Source organism: Anomaloglossus baeobatrachus, chromosome 4 (assembly GCF_048569485.1).
Source record: "Anomaloglossus baeobatrachus isolate aAnoBae1 chromosome 4, aAnoBae1.hap1, whole genome shotgun sequence".
Lineage (NCBI taxonomy): Eukaryota > Metazoa > Chordata > Amphibia > Anura > Aromobatidae > Anomaloglossus > Anomaloglossus baeobatrachus.
In genome coordinates, this window is record NC_134356.1 from 248,685,526 (window position 1) to 248,703,627 (window position 18,102).

Below are 18,102 nucleotides of genomic sequence, written 5' to 3' on the forward strand. Positions count from 1 at the left end.
GGGGTCCCCATGATAGGGACAGAATGTGAACCCGATAGGTCGCCCCTAGAGGTATTGGCAGGAGAGGCTGAGACGGTCGAGCCCATCCCGGAGTTGGAGGCGTCCCCGGATACGTTTGGGACAGCCCAACTCCAGGACCCTACATTAATACATGCCCGGAGTCGGGTGACAGTAGTTGACGGGGTGGCACAGCTGCCCGGTGCCCAGGTAAGGTACCCCCATTTCGCTCTTAAGCAGGATTTGCTCTACCGGGTAGATGAAATACGGGGCGTGGGGGTAGAGCAGTTGCTGGTGCCCCAGCCGTATCGCCGGCGGGTCCTCGACTTGGCTCATAAACACCTGATGAGTGGCCACCTAGGGGTCAAGAAAACGCAGGAGCGAATATTGCAAATGTTCTATTGGCCCGGGGTCTTTGGGGAGGTAAAACGGTTCTGCGAAACCTGCCCGGAGTGTCAGCTTACCGCACCCCTGACCCACTTTCGCAGTCCGTTGGTACCGTTACCCATTATAGAAGTCCCTTTTGAACGGATAGGGATGGATCTGGTGGGACCCCTCGTAAAGTCTGCTCGAGGGCACCAACACATCCTAGTGATCGTTGACTATGCCACCCGGTATCCAGAGGCGATACCTCTCAGACATACTGCGGCGAGGCTTATAGCTCGGGAGTTGTTTGCTGTGTTCTGCCGGGTGGGGTTGCCCAAGGAGATCCTTACGGATCAGGGGACCCCATTCATGTCTAAAGTGACCAAAGAGCTATGCCGGCTACTCCAGATCAAGCAGTTGCGTACGTCTGTGTATCATCCTCAGACGGATGGGTTAGTAGAACGATTCAATAAAACCCTGAAAACCATGCTAAAAAGGGTGATCTCCAAAGACGGGAAAGACTGGGATATGATGCTTCCCTATTTGATGTTTGCCATACGAGAGGTGCCACAGGCATCCACGGGGTTTTCGCCTTTTGAATTGTTATACGGGCGACATCCCCGGGGATTGTTGGACCTGGCAAAGGAAACATGGGAGCAAGAGCCCACCCCCCATAAAAGTGTGATTGAACACATTTTAGGAATGCAGAACCGCATAAGCGCGGTCATGCCAATTGTGAAGGAGCATTTACAGGAGGCTCAGGCCGCGCAAAGCGGCCGCTACAATAGACAAGCCACCGTGCGGACCTTTAAACCCGGGGATCGGGTGTTGGTTTTAATCCCCACGGCAGAGAGTAAATTCCTGGCTCAGTGGCAAGGCCCCTACGAGATAAAGGAAAGAGTCGGGGTGGTCAACTATAAAGTATTGCAGCCTGGTAGGCGGAAACCTGAACAAATATACCATGTCAACCTATTAAAACCTTGGCAGGAACGGGAAAGCCTGATGGTTGTTTTTTCCCCATCTCCCTCCTCTTCGGGTCGTTCACATCTGGCTCCAGCGACCTCCGGAGAGGACGAACCGGAAGTAAGGATTGGAGAAGCCCTCACCAAGACACAGAGGCGAGAGGCCAGACGGCTGGTTCAGCAGAACCCCGATGTCTTCTCCGAGCTGCCTGGTAGGACCAGTCTGATACGACATGATATTGTCACCGAGCCCCACCTGAAGGTACGCCTGAAGTCATACCGCGTGCCGGAGGCTCGAAGACAAGCCATATCAGACGAAGTGAAGACAATGCTACGCCTTGGGGTCATCGAAAAATCCCGGAGTGAATGGGCTAGTCCCATTGTCCTAATACCAAAACCCGATGGCTCCTTAAGGTTCTGCAATGACTTTAGGAGATTGAACGAAATATCCAAGTTCGATCTCTACCCCATGCCCCGGGTGGATGAGCTGATTGATAGGCTGGGACAGGCGCGATATTTTACCACGCTCGACCTGACCAAGGGGTACTGGCAGGTGCCACTGACGGAGTCCGCCAAGGAGAAAACCGCTTTTGTTACGCCGGAGGGTCTCTTCCACTATGTTGTCTTGCCTTTTGGGTTACATGGCGCTCCGGCCACGTTCCAGAGGTTGATGGACTTGGTGCTGGAACCCCACCAGGCGTATGCATCAGCGTACCTTGATGACATCATTATTTACAGCTCCGAGTGGCAGACCCACTTGGAACAGGTACAAGCGGTGGTAGACGCTCTTCGAACAGCCGGATTGACAGCCAATCCCAAGAAATGTGCGTTGGGACTCACGGAAGCCCGCTACTTGGGCTACGTGATAGGCCAAGGAGTGATTAAGCCCCAAATTAACAAGGTTGAGGCGATCCAGAAGTGGCCTAGACCCCTGACCACGAAGCAGGTTAGGGCCTTCCTGGGTATCGTGGGGTACTACAGGAGGTTTGTAAAAGATTTTGCGGGACTATCAGCCCCCTTGACGGACCTTCTCAAAGGCAAGAAGTCCGTCATGGTGCGCTGGACTCCGCAGGCCGAGGACTCCTTCCGGGCCCTGAAGGGGGTCCTGTGCGGACAGCCCGTTCTTGTAAACCCTGATTTCCGGAAGGAGTTCATAGTACAGACTGACGCCTCGGAGGTCGGCCTGGGGGCAGTGCTGTCTCAGGTGGTTCAGGGGGAGGAACACCCCGTCACCTTCTTAAGTAGGAAGCTCACCCCTCCCGAGCGGAATTATAGCGTATTGGAGAAGGAGTGCCTGGCGATCAAGTGGGCCTTGGAGTCCCTACGCTATTACCTGCTGGGACGACGGTTTCGCTTGGTGACGGATCACTCTCCACTGGTATGGATGAGGTCCGCCAAGGAACGGAATGCCCGGGTTACCCGGTGGTTCCTTTCTCTGCAGAACTTCCGGTTTACGGTTGAACACCGGGCCGGTAGGTTGCAGGGCAACGCCGATGCCTTGTCCCGCGGCCCGTGTTTGATGGCGGGAGTTCAACCCCGCACGCTTGAACTGAGGGGGGGGTATGTGAGACTGTGACCGGGGTTATCTATGACGGCCGGTATGTCTCGCCCCGGTTGTGCTCACTCCATGATAGAAAGTAACTCCACTCCAGGGTTAATGCTGTTTCCCTACAGGCTGAAGGAAGGGTTAAAAGGAAACAGGAACAAGGGCGGGTGTGCCGGGTGTGAGGTAGTGAACACAACTCCCTGAGTTCTCTGCCGGAGAGGCACATGTGTACTGTTGTGGACTTTTGTTTGGATATTAAACCGTGTGCTGTGACCCTTGATGCCTGGATCCCGTGTCTTCTGCTGCGCAGCCGACCACGCTACCTCACAATATGTACACATATATAGTTTTTGGGTTTGTTTTTTTTATGGAGGCTTGCGGACTAGTGATGAGCGAACACTACCATGCTCAGTTGCTCGGTAATCGTAATGAGCAGTCGGGCGCTCAGATAGGCTGAGTTTTTTTCTTTTTGAGTTTTTTTTCCTCTTTAAGACTCTTACCATATGAATTGATTTAGATTTATGGTTTGATAGAATAACCTTTTTCTGTATGCGACAATACCAAATACGTTTAGTTGTTTAATTAATTCCTTTTATTTTGAAAGTTTTTATTTTTCACTTCCTTTTTGCTCTCCTTAAAGGATTTGAACCTGTTTTTATTCTGATCACTTATGTACTGCAACACCACGATATTTTATATATTGTATATAGTGAAAATCATGGTCTCCTATGAAGCTCAGCATGAGTACCACAGTAATATTAACATGGCTGCATTGGACTTTCAGCTACTATGGAAATCCTTTGGTTCCCCAGAATCGCATCACAGAGCACCGATAGAAACCAGTGCCCACTTGGACAATGACCACTCCTGAATACAGCTGTCCAAGATGATACCAGCATTTAAATGGTTAACAGTAATCAGAGCTGAACTATGGCTGCTGCTGATAGCCCCTTAGGCTACTTTCACATTGCATTTTTCACTACGTTCACAGGTCCCGTCGGGGCATCCGTCCGGACCGCCCCTCCCCCACTCTGCAAAGCGTGCTCCGGACGCATGTGCCAGACAGGGCCATTCACTGTTATTGAGCGCACTGTGTTAGCGTGTAATCTGTTTTGTGCCATTTTTTGCACATATACGTTTCTGCAGACGGACACACGAACGTAGAGGAGTATGTTCGGGTGTCCGTCTGCAGAAACGTATATGTGCAAAAAATGGCACAAAACAGAGCGCACGCTAACGCAGTGCGCTCCATAATAGTGAATGGCCCTGTCGGGCGCATGCGTCCGGAGCACGCTTTGCAGAGTGGGGGAGAGGTGGTACGGACGGATGCCCCGACGTTACCAGTGAACGTAGGGAAAAATGCAATGTGAAAGGGGCCTTACACACTCGGACATGTACCTATATGCCATTCTGCATTACGATGTTAATACTACCACTGCAGGGCTATTTTTGTCTTCCTGCAATTTTGTTTAGTGTTAACTATCTTACTTTTACACTTAAATTGGTGTGTCAGTTGAGGGCTCGCTGCCACTTGTGTATAAAACGAACAAGTGCAATTCGAGGAAAAATCATATTGCACTTAGACCTATGTTATTCAATTTGTCAGTGCAGATCTGCAAGTTTTTCCTCAGCTGTATTCTGGCTGAGGAAATAATCGCAGCATCCTGTGTGTGGCCGCGTATATCAGACGTGACTAGCTTATGTAACTGTATGGAGGAGAGACGAGAAACGGACAGCACATGTACCATCATTATGGCATCTGTTTTTTATGGGTACATTTCCATTCTGTAGAATAGGACGCTGTGGGGGCGTGGCCTGCACGCTGATGGCGACAGCTGCTTGAAAGAAGAGCTCAGTGCTGCAGCAGGATAAACAGGCTCTTATCAGCTCACAGATAACAGGATTACCAGCTACAGGAGGTGTGAGTAACCCCAGCTCCCAGCGATGCCTAAAGGCCACGTCTCACTAAGCGACATCGCTAGCAACATCGCTGCTGAGTCACGGTTTTTGTGATGTAACAGCGATCTTGCTAGCCATGTCGCTGTGTGTGACATCCAGCAATGACCTGGCCCCTGCTGTGAGGTCGCCGGTCGTTGCTCAATGTCCTGGACCATTTTTTGGTCGTTGCTCTCCCGCTGTGAAGCACACATCGCTGTGTTTGACAGCGAGAGAGCAACAATCTGAATGTGCAGGGAGCAGGGAGCCGGCTTCTGCGGATGCTGGTAACCAAGGTACATATCGGGTAACCAAGCAAAGCGCTTTGCTTGGTTACCCGATATTTACCTTGGTTACCAGCGTCCGCAGCTTCTAGAAGCCGGCTCTCTGCTCCCTGCACACGTAGCCAAGGTACACATCGGGTAACTATAAGCAAAGCGCTTTGCTTAGTAACCCGATGTGTACTATGGTTACCAAGCACAGCGTCGTTACACGGGTCGCTGGTGGCTGATCTCTGATCGCTGTGGAGATCTGCCTGATTGACAGCTCACCAGCGACCATGTAGCGACGCTCCAGCGATCCCTGCCAGGTCAGATCGCTGGTGGGATCGCTGGAGCGTCGTTAAGTGTGACGGTACCTTAAGGGGAGACTTAAAAAAACTGGCACTCCAGCCAAGCTGACAGACTTCTACCCCCGGGATGGGGATCTCTCCTCACCAAGCAAGGTGCCGCCGGCTTCCCACTCAGCTTCCTCCCACTCCTCACATGGATCTGACAGAGGAAACAATGCAATACCTGCTGAAAACTCTGAGGGCTTCCCTTCAGGGTGATCTCAGAGAAATAGTCAGAGAGCTGAAAGAGGACATCCGGTCTCTGGGAGATCGCACAGAGCATGTAGAAACTAAAATGGCTGAATTTGCAACATCACATAAAAATCTGATAGATGCCAACACAGCTTTGGAAAAGGAGGTGGAGGCACTGAAACTTAAAATCAGTGATATAGAGGACAGATCCCAAAGAAATAACCTAAAAATCAGAGGGATTCCCTCATCAGTAACAGATAAAGACCTCCAGGAATACTACCACAAGTTTCTGCAGCTTATACTCCCTGGATGGGATGCCAGAGACCTGATAGTGGACAGGATTCATAGAGTCCCTAAATCCAAAGGCATAGATCCAGCTCTGCCTAAAGATGTCCTGGCTAGACTTTATTTCTATAAAACAAAAGAAGCTGTGCTGCACACACTGAGGGGAAGTCCAGTCCTGCCAGACACTTTCATGGGACTAAAAATGTTCCCAGATCTTTCTGCTACAACTCTTAATAAAAGAAGAGAATTTTCCCACCTTTCTAAACTCCTTAGAGATCAAGACATCAAGTATAAGTGGGGCTTTCCGGTGAAGATGATAATTTTCAAAGATGGAGGCACTCACATATGTCATACTCCTTCTCAGCTGGGCAAATTTCTGGATGACTGGGGAATAGCCCACCCACCAAACCCTGGTGGGCGTGATAATCAAAGAGGCTCTCCAGACAGAATTAACCCTGAATGGTCAGCAGCTTAGCTGGGACTCCTTCCTGCTTATGGTACCTGCTGTACCCGCTCCTGTGACATGGGATGTCACTTAGCCCCGCCTGATGTTCTCGCCTATGGCGAGCGGTTATACTCCAGGCACCCTACTCGGGGAAAACCGGTGCTGTTAGAACTTTTTTCTTTTTGTTCCTCTTCTCTCAAATGTTCCTTAATTTTTTAGGGAAATTTCTCTCAATTCCTTGCTGGTCAAACCCCTCTCATCCCTAATGGCGTTTCTAGGAATTCAACCCCCCCTGTGGCTCCAATATGAGAATTAAGATATTGTCTATTAATGTGAACGGACTCAACTCCCCAGCGAAAAGGTCAATGATGTGGAAAGAGTTGAAGGCATCTAACTGCGATATAGCATGTATTCAGGAGACCCACCTTCTTTCCACAGATAATAAACGGCTACTTCATCCAAGGTTCCAACACGCCTTTTTTGCTAATGACTCAAAAAAAAGAGGAGGAGTGGCCATTTTAATAAAGAACTCAGTGGCCTTTAAATTGATAAATGTCAGTTATGGAGCGGATGGAAGATATATTATTTTGTCTTGTTATATCAACAGCGTCCCTTATACCTTGGCAACGGTCTACTCCCCAAATTCATCACAATTGACCTTTGCTAGGAAATTCTTCCAAGCCTTCAGAAATACTGCCACAGGGGCAGAAATCATCTGTGGAGACTTTAAAATACCTGTTATGCGCGCCATGGATTTCTCCAACATCAACATCCCACATGCTAAGGAACTTAAGCATCTCATCAATGAATTCCATTTTCATGACATCTGGAGATATTTGCACGCATCAGAAAGAGACTATACATTCTTCTCTTCCAGGCATCGCTCATACAGTAGAATTGATTTTTTTTTTGGGTCGACAGCAAATCTATAAGCAACTGTGTGGCAGCTGATATTGGTTTAATTACTTGGACAGATCATGCGCCGATCTCTTTGTCTGGTCAGGGTAGCTTTAATGTTCAAAATTCCCCGAGGTGGAGACTGAATACCAGCTTGCTTGGTAGGCAGAAGGTACTTGATGAAGTCGAGTCAGTGTTAACAGAATATTTCAAACTTAATAATAATGGGGACATTTCTAACAAGACCCTGTGGGCTACTCATAAAGCAGTAGTCAGGGGGCAGCTTATTAAAATAGCCTCCATCCAAAAACGGCAAAAAGACGCAGATATTAAATATATATTAATCCGTATTCATCACCTTGAATCCCTGAATAAAACCAAAGCAACCCCTAACTTGACTAAAGAAATTGTAACCCATAGATTCCAACTACTAAGATCCCTACTCCTGCAAAAATACAAACATAATCTTAAAAAAAATAGATCGACATTTTATGCTATTGGGGATAGAGCGGGGGCCTTATTGGCAAGAAGGACGAAAAAACGTGAGATTCAATCTAAAATAGAATTCCTCAGGGACCCAAACGGAAAAATTAGACATCCCATTGAAATAGCAGAAGCATTTGCGAAATACTATGAGGCCCTGTATAATCTAAAATATGATTCCAACACTTCACAGCCGACTCAATTGGATATACAGGGTTTCCTAGACACCCTGGATCTTCCCCGGGTCTCAGATGAGCAATTAAAGGAACTTAATCATCCCTTTACTACACATGAAATCCTAAGTGCCATCAAAATGACTAAATCTAACTCTGCCCCGGGCCCCGATGGGCTGCCATACGAATATTACAAACAATTTACATCCACTCTGGCCCCCTTTATGTTAAAAACCTTCAATTTATGGCAAAATAAAGGGTCAATTTCCCCAGACAACTTAGAAGCGATTATTATCACGCTACCCAAGCCCAGGAAACCTGCAGACACCCCGGGTAATTTTAGGCCCATTTCTCTCCTAAATTGTGATGTTAAAATTTATGCCAAACTAGTGGCAGATAGCCCACATAAAGTGATCCCGACCTCAGGCAGGCAATCTAAAGATGGCACCAGACGGATGCTTGACTTGATTGGACTGGTGGAGATATCGGATGAACCCAGTGCATTCCTGTCTCTTGATGCTGAAAAAGCCTTTGACAGGGTGCACTGGGGATACCTGGAGAGAGTTCTAACAAAATTCGGGTTCTTGGGGAAAATCAAGTCGTCCATTCTAGCTCTCTACTCTCACCCAAATGCGTCAGTGTTGGCATCGGGGTTTCTGTCATCTAAATTTCAAATAAGTAATGGCAATCACCAGGGGTGTCCATTGTCCCCCGCTATTTTTGCTTTAGTGGTAAAACCTCTGGCGGAAGTTGGCGGAAGCTATACGAAAAAACATAGCCATTTCTGGTATATGAGTTGGGGAATTTGAACATAAACTTGGTTTATACGCAGATGATGTGATAATTTCCTGTTCTAACCCTGTAGTTTTGATTCCAGCAGTGGTGAACACATTATTGAACTTTTCTAAAGTGTCGTATTATAAGCTTAATGCGGCAAAGTCTTTGATATTGCCGTTTAATGTACCAGTGGAAGCCAGGAGTGCGCTGGAGGGGGATTTTCAATTCAAACGGTGTGACAGGGGGATACCTTATTTGGGTATTAAGCTGACACCATCGTAGATGTTAATTAAAGAAAATTTGGTTTGGTTTTCTTACCCAAAATATTGTATGTGCTCAGATGCCTCACCATCAAAATATCTCACAAAACCCTGATGAAACTTCAGTCGTTGACTAACAAATTTGTATGGGGTAATAAAAGGGCTAGGGTTGCACGTAAAGTGTTATACCCCCCATACGATTTAGGGGGATTGGGCACCCCAAAGATAACGGCATATTATAAAGCCTTAATCACTAAAGGAATGGTGGTGTCCAGGTAATTCAGATTGAAATTTTCCTGTCTCGCCAGGGCTCGGTGAGAAGATTGATGAAAGCAGAATATTTGAGCTGTTCATGGTTCTCCCCGTGTGTTCCCACCATGTCAGCCTCCCTGGAGGCCTGGCGAAATAACTTGATTCATAAGATTCAGATTCCTCTTTCAGAGATTTCCATCAAGTCGTTGGAATCTCAAATCCCCTTTTTGAATCTGGCCAGGTGGGAGGGATCGGCCATTACAGTGCTGGCAGATCTATACTCTGATTTGGGTGATAACCCCTTTAATGAAATAGTATGGGAACACCCCTCTTTAAAGGGCTGTTTCTATCAACGCATCCAAATTAGTAATTTTCTGGCCTCTTAAATTTCCTCAAGTCGAATCCTCTGTTACCTACGACGAAGGCTTTGATATTTAAAAAGATAACTAAATCCAAAGGTATCTCCTTGACATACAAATGGCTCAATAACCCCCCCGAAGAGCAAAAATCTCCTTATGTGAATAAATGGGACGTGGAGCTGAGTGTCTCTACTTCTCCTTCAAACTGGCACTCGGCATCAGCAAATATCCAAAAATATTCCAAGTGTATAAATCATCTAGAGCAACTGAAAAAAGTACACCTGCGACAGTATCGGTCCCCAGCCAACTTAGCACAGTTCCTCCCAAATTATTCACCACATTGTTGGAAGGGCTGCCTCCAAAGGGGTACTCTTGGTCACTGCTGGTGGGCTTGTCCCAAGGTTCTCTCGCTCTGATTGGAGGTGTTTGGCCTGATGGGTGAGCTGACAGACAATCCTATTAATCCGAATCCAGGTCTGGCAGTGCTAAACGTGGGTATAGAGGAGTTCCCTTGGGAATCCAGGGGTTTATTAGTTCACATTCTAGTTGCTGTCAAATATTGCATAAGTAGCTATTGGAAATCCCCAAAAGACACCTACATTAGTTGTACTATATAAGCAAATTAATCTCCAATACCAAAACGAGTTCTTTATGGCTCACTCCATCCGCGCCAAAAACAGAATACTTCAGATTTGGGTCACGTGGCTAAACTCTATATATGCTTCCCCTGTCAGGCATCTGTTTCCAGGGCAAACAGTCTGATAGGAAAAAGTGGGTCAAATAGGGTCAAAGAGAGTGTTACGCAGGGAGTTCACCCGTACCACATGTCAATATTCAAGGTGTTTATATCTCTGTTGTTCCCCTTTCTTATCTTCCTTTCTGACTTTATTTCTGGTTGTTTGGAACCCTCGTTTTGAGGATTAAAGAGTAATTTGGTAGGTTGACTCTATACGTATTGGGTATTGATTAACCTAAAAAAGTTGCAACATGGATCAGACGTGATTGTTGGTGGTTTCATAGGAAATATGACTCATAATCAAAGGTTATACTACCACTTGTTACAGCGTTATTCTTTTTGTGTATTATTGCCAATGATACCTGAATTTTTTCCTTTGTACTGTATCTTCCTACAATAGAAATTGATTGGATAAAAAAAGAGAAAATAGAATAGGACGCTGTAAATGGTCATATAAATGATTCCAGAATAATAGCTGCTGAGAAAGAAACGCATGTCATATGGATGCTAGGCGGGAAAAAAAACGCACTCGCATGACATATGGAATCCCAAATTAATTTCACTCGTCCTACACTCCTGGATGAACATCGGTGCGTTTTTTTTTTTTTATATATATATATACGTAAGTGGGAACGAGGTCTAAAGGGATTTTCTGGGAGCGCAGAATTGATTGATCTATTCTTGGTGAATGGGAAAAGACTCAATTTCCAGCACTACCGCCGCGGCCCCATCATATATCAGTAGGGCTAAGAGTCATATACCCACTAATCTCACATTGATTGCCTATCCTATGGATTCTGTAAACCTTTTTCTTACAATTTTGGCTCACAAATTAGAATTCTGAAAATCTATAATTAAATATGATCTAATGTGTTGGATGTTTTCTGACGTCATATCATGACTTGTCTTTTTATACCAGTGCTGCAGTTCTTATCCAGTCTCACTGGCGAGGCTATGTAATACGAAGAGATATCCGTTATTATACAAAGCTTCATGAGGCTGCCTCTGTTATACAGACAGCATGGCGTCATTGTTACAGCAAGAAGAAATCCTTACATAAGAAGTGTGCAAATTCCAAGACATCAGAGGTCAAACAACAGGCCGCTACAGTCATACAGGTACATTTAATGAATATATTGTAAAATATAATAAATAATATAATAAATATAGAATATTTCTTTTTTTTATTTTTTTATGACAAATTCTATTTCACTTTGCAATGTTGCTTTAATATGAAACCGTATATCAGAAATGTATGTAATAATAGCAGGTCTCTCTACCATATCATATATACATGCAGGCTCAGAAGTTGTAGCACCACAGAAAACAATGGCGTTGAGCAGCATTACCAAAAAAAATGAAAATGGAGCGCCCCAATCTATGAGCTATAGTGGTGAGCTGCTTTGTAAGAGCAACTCCAGCTATGATGATCAATCTAAATGGTCATCCTGTAATACTACAATTTATACTTATTTTATTAAGCAGATACAGTAGAAAAATATAAATGGGTAAGTGAAGAGCTCCAGGTAGTGTGTCCCTCCAACCCGACCCACATTTCCCCCTGCTTCTTCCAAGGGGCGTGTCAGGGTGGTGGGACGCCTACTATTATATTCATATCAACCTCCAAGAAATGGTGCTAATTTGATGTCAGTGCATTGGTGGTAAGTGGCTACAGATGATCGTGGCTGCATTGGCACATAGCGTGTCCGCCACTAACCTCATGTTGGTTACACGCCCCTTGGAAGAAGCAGGGCAAAACGTGCATTGGGGTGGAGGGACACAGTAACTGGAGCTCTTCATTTATCGATGCATCAGTCCACTTACTAGAATATTTACTAACACATTTACCATTAGTCCATATTTACATTCATGTAGGGTTGCCTGCAGCATTTAACTATTTAGGGACATTCATCTGCATGAACCATCTGCCTGGTTGATTACTGCACATGCGCACTTTATATGATGCTGTTCAGCTACATGCATGCTTTTCTATTGCACATGTGCACTTGCATACATTGTTTAATATTGCACATATGCACTTTTTACCTTATGCTATTTAGTAAAAGTAATTGTTGCTTGTTTTGTCATACGCCATATGCATTATCTCCCTTACAGGTGTGTTTTTTCATTCAAATGTTGCACATTTAAAGACTTTATTTGTATTGAGGCTATATAGTGCTGTATGGAATTAATTATTTCCAATATATGAGTTGATCGATATGTGCATCCAGGTATAGGCTGTGTCCATTTTATCATATGCTTAAATAAAAATTTATTTTTTAATTCTCATTGCACTTATTACTTTTTACCCAATGGTCTATTCATAAACTTGGGTGTTGTGGTGATTTTAATAGAAAAACTACAGCATTTTTTCATTCATAGAAAGCAATGGTAAAGTAAGAAAAAAAAAAACAATCATAACAATGTTGTTGCTGCGGTTTTGAGAAATAAAACTTTATTAAAAATGTACTGAGAGAGAGGGGAGCCAGCACGATCTGAAAATGGCATGCATCATATAAAAAGTGCAAATTCAAAGATTTATTCCAACTGTACTATAATGTAAATTGAGATTTTTAGCAAATAATTGATCAATTCGTTGAGCCACCCCTGCCAACGTCACGGCAAATCTCAATAGGGGTGTCCTACACTATATTATGTTAAATTAAAAATGTACTGTAGACAAAGCATACATGTAAGCTGCAACTGAAAAATGCTGATAAAAAAACAAAAGAAATGCCATGAAAAACACTGTGAACACGCTAAAAAACTGGTGTTTTGCATGTATTGTTTAGCCTTAGTCATTTGTTATGGCTAGTGCTGGCAGTAAATAATAATGTCAAGTTCCCTCTTTCAAAGCCATAATCATAACTCCTATGGCTCTAATGGACGGACTTCACTGCTTGCCCTCTTTTGTGGACACCTTGTCATGCCCAGCAAGGACCCCGTCCTATCAGACATTTAAATGCATAGGGTCAGAATACCTTGTTAATATAACTAGGTTCTGATAATTTATGTAACCTGAAGAGCTTACAATCAGTTATTTTCCGTTTTTTATTTTGTTTTTGTGACTTTTTTCATACATGAACTTTTTACCTTACCTGCCCACTTCATGAACTCTTAGGATAAGAAGTAGAAGACACCACTTTGCTCAACTGAATTTTTACCGCCAGTATATTGACCATTTGAGCTTTGCCATTCTTGGGATTTTTTCTGAATTGTGTTAGATGCTGTGTTTTTATTTCTCGTAAGAACACCACAATGGTCCCATTTACGAGCGGCACGTTTTCTTTTTTCACGGTTTCTTTTTAAAATATAAAAAGGATGCCTCCGATGTATGCCAAATAGCCGAAATCTGCCCGTAGCTCCATTCTATAAATAGCCAGACACACTAACCCTATGAGTTTTAGACAAGAGGTTGTTTGAGTCGCACTAATTTGGATGTTAAAGGTTGCAAGTACACACTTTGCTTTCTCTTTGTATCATCTTTTCCCCCAGGCTCTTAAACACCCTAAAGGAATTGTCAAATTATTAATTAGTTGACCCAAGCTACATGCAGTGAGGGGAGTTCAAGAATTCCTTTCTGCTTACTTGAAGAGACCCTCTTGGGTATTCTTAGCCTCAGACACATGCAGGCATTTAATTTGTCTTGTAGTTTTAGATGTCACATAAAGTTCAGAAAACAGATCATTGAGCTATTAAACAAAGCTCCAAGATGTTTTATCTTCCTGATGGGATAACATTGGGAATCTGTATTTGGAGATGATCTATGATTCTTCTATGACATGTGTTTGATATTTTTTTCTATTTTTTTTAGGCAGCTTGGAAGGGATTCTTCTTAAGAAAAAAGTTAGCTGCTGCTTTCGCTGGTATTGATAGAGAAGAGTTGGAAAATGATTTTGAAGAAGTGAATTTGGATGAGTTTACATTTGATGAAGTAAGAAGTGCCAAGTAATCGCAATAGATTTTTCTCCTAAATATATGTATATATTTAAAACAAATATCTAGCATGACAATGTATTACTTGTAACATCAGTGTTTTAATAAATTTTCAGTGTGTTTATTAACCATTTTTTGGGAACCGACAAATATCGGGTGAGCACGGGAACAATGACCAAAGTATATAAGGTGGAAATTGGGTATCAGATGAGCACATGTGAAAGAGTTCAAAAGCTGAGACCATGAACTGGCTATCGAATATTCACATATGGATGCAGTTCAGAAGCCAATCCCACTCCATACAACATAGGCACTGTCTATATGTACATACAGCTGATATCATCATTATCTATCACGGAGTTGGGGGGGCGGGGTGTTCTTCAGTCTCTGCAGTTTAACCCTTATGAAACCATGGTCAATATCCACTGTACATCTAAGTAGTCAGCCGGAGGTGGTAATCTGTTGCCCCATCCTCCTACAACATCAGGATTCCAGTGGATTGTCCATAAAGACCTCTGTGTGTACCTCTGTTGGTGCTCCTATGAAGCCTCCTATGATACCTAATAGAGACTGAAAAAAATGTAACAAACTTGATTAAAACAAATGTGTGTGTGTGTGTGTGTGTGTGTGTATGTGTGTACATATATATATATATATATATATATATATATATATATACATACAGTCAGGGCCAGAAATATTTGGACAGTGACACAAGTTTTGTTATTTTAGCTGTTTACAAAAACATGTTCAGAAATACAATTATATATATATATATAATATGGGCTGAAAGTGCACACTCCCAGCTGCAATATGAGAGTTTTCACATCCAAATCGGAGAAAGGGTTTAGGAATCATAGCTCTGTAATGCATAGCCTCCTCTTTTTCAAGGGACCAAAAGTAATTGGACAGGGGACTCTAAGGGCTGCAATTAACTCTGAAGGCGTCTCCCTCGTTAACCTGTAATCAATGAAGTAGTTAAAAGGTTTGGGGTTGATTACAGGTGTGTGGTTTTGCATTTGGAAGCTGTTGCTGTGACCAGACAACATGCGGTCTAAGGAACTCTCAATTGAGGTGAAGCAGAACATCCTGAGGCTGAAAAAAAAGAAAAAATCCATCAGAGAGATAGCAGACATGCTTGGAGTAGCAAAATCAACAGTCGGGTACATTCTGAGAAAAAAGGAATTGACTGGTGAGCTTGGGAACTCAAAAAGGCCTGGGCGTCCACGGATGACAACAGTGGTGGATGATCGCCGCATACTTTCTTTGGTGAAGAAGAATCCGTTCACAACATCAACTGAAGTCCGGAACACTCTCAGTGAAGTAGGTGTATCTGTCTCTAAGAAAAAACAAAAAGCCAGCACCAAATGTGCACTACAACACTAAACATTCCAAACTGTACTTATTATAAAAAAAATTTTTGAGATTTTTGGCAAAAAATTGCAATTTCTTGAGCTGCTTCGCCACGTCACGGCAAATCTCATTTGAAGCAGTCCTACACTAAAATATTTTTATAAAATGTGCCATACGGCCTCACATATGAATAGTAGAACTGCTCTTAGCAGCACTCACCTGGTCTATTTCAATCCCGTACCCATGACTGAGTCATGGCTGTGGGCGGGACAGGTCCAAGCAAATGCTGCATGAAGTAAATAGCGTGTGGACAAAGCCTGATGACTTAATGTGAACAGTCACCAACCGCCAAAATCCAGACAGATGGAATACATCCCAAATTGGGGTGCATATCAAGGTGGAAGCACACCACATCCTCTGTAAAACATGGTGCAGGCAACATGATGGCATGGGCGTGCATGGCTTTCAATGGCACTGGGTCACTTGTGTTTATTGATGACATAACAGCAGACAAGAGTAGCCGGATAAATTCTGAAGTGTACAGGGATATACTTTCAGCCCAGATTCAGCCAAATGCCGCAAAGTTGATCGGACGGCGCTTCATAGTACAGATGGACAATGACCCCAAGCATACAGCCAAAGCTACCCAGGAGTTCATGAGTGCAAAGAAGTGGAACATTCTGCAATGGCCAAGTCAATCACCAGATCTTAACCCAATTGAGCATGCATTTCACTTGCTCAAATCCAGACTTAAGACGGAAAGACCCACAAACAAGCAAGACCTGAAGGCTGCGGCTGTAAAGGCCTGGCAAAGCATTAAGAAGGAGGAAACCCAGCGTTTGGTGATGTCCATGGGTTCCAGACTTAAGGCAGTGATTGCCTCCAAAGGATTCGCAACAAAATATTGAAAATAAAAATATTTTGTTTGGGTTTGGTTTATTTGTCCAATTACTTTTGACCTCCTAAAATGTGGAGTGTCTGTAAAGAAATGTGTACAATTCCTACAATTTCTATCAGATATTTTTGTTCAAACCTTCAAATTAAACGTTACAATCTGCACTTGAATTCTGTTGTAGAGGTTTCATTTCAAATCCAATGTGGTGGCATGCAGAGCCCAACTCGCGAAAATTGTGTCACTGTCCAAATATTTCTGGACCTAACTGTATATAGCTCTGGCAAAAATTAAGAGACCACTTCCAAATTTTCAGTTTTTCTCATTTTTCTCTTTACCTGTATATTGGTGCAGTGAAATGTAAATTGTCTCCGAATTTCCAAGCAAAAAATGTTGTATTTATTTTCTGAAAATGAGAAATGGTCAAAATAACAAAAAAATGCAGTGCTTTCAGATACCTCAAATAATGCTAAGAAAACAAGTTCATAATCATTTAGAAGCAACAATACTAATGTTTTAACTCTGGAAGAAATCAATATTTTGTGGAATAGCCATGATTTTGAATCACAGCTTACATGCGTCTTGGCTTTCCACCAGTCTTTCACACTGCTTTTGAGTGACCTTCTGCCACTCCTGGCACAAAAATTTAAGCAGTTCTTCTTTGTTTGATGGCTTGTGACTATCAATTTTCCTCTTGATTACATTCCATAAGTTTTCGATGGGGTTCAGGTCTGGGGATTGATGACAGGGTTTTTATGACAGGGTTTTGATGTGGTAGTCCTTCATCCACACATTGATTGACCTAGCTGTGTGGCATGGCACATTGTCCTGCTGGGAAAAAAAGCAGTCCTCAGAGTTGGGGAACATTGCCTGAGCAGAAGAAAGCAACTGTTTTTCCAGGATAACCTTGTATGCGGCTTGAGTCATACGTTCTTCCAAAGATGTTTGTTGAATTTTCTTTACCTAATTTCTAGCTTTGCCCAACACCTGGTTGTCTAATGGTTCGATGGAGACCTGGCGAGGCGCACTAAGTGCAGTGTTTTGCACCCACTGTGAAATTTGATGGAGGATCGGTGATAATCTGGCGATGCTTCAGCAAGGCTGGAATTGGGCAGGTTAATCTTTGCGAAGGACGTATGAATCAAGCTGCATACAAGGTTGTCCTGGAAAAACAGTTGCCTCTTTCTGCTCATGCAATGTTCCCCAACTCTGAGGTCTGTTTTTTCCTGCAGGACAATGCGCCATGCCACACATCTAGGTCAATCAATGTCTGTATGAAGGACCACGACATCAAAACCCTGTCATGGCCAGCCCAATCTCCAGACTTGAACCTCATTAAAAACCTCTGGAATGTAATCAAGAGGAAGATAGTCACAAGCAATCAAACAAAGTAGAACTGCTTAACTTTTTGCGCCAGGAGTGGCATAAGGTCACCGAAAAGCAGTGTGAAAGATTGGTGGAAAACATGCCAAGGCGCATGAAAGCTGTGATTAAAAATCATTGTTATTCCACAAAATATTGATTTCTGAACTCTTCCTGAGTTAAAACATAAGTATTGTTGTTTCTAAATGATTATGAACTTGCTTTCTTTGCATTATTTGAGGTTTGAAAGTAATGCATTGTTTTGTTACTTTGACTATTTCTCA

At 43.6% G+C, this 18,102-nt stretch overlaps 1 protein-coding gene across 1 annotated transcript in view; it reads left to right on the forward strand.

Moving 5' to 3' along the window:
- Window positions 1-18,102, forward strand: part of LRRIQ1 (leucine rich repeats and IQ motif containing 1) — a 399,791-nt gene that overhangs the window by 195,056 nt on the left and 186,633 nt on the right. The window contains exons 16-17 of the mRNA XM_075342423.1: window positions 11,195-11,393; window positions 14,090-14,209. Coding sequence (XP_075198538.1) covers window positions 11,195-11,393; window positions 14,090-14,209 — 319 coding nt within the window. The remainder of the gene's footprint in view (window positions 1-11,194; window positions 11,394-14,089; window positions 14,210-18,102) is intronic.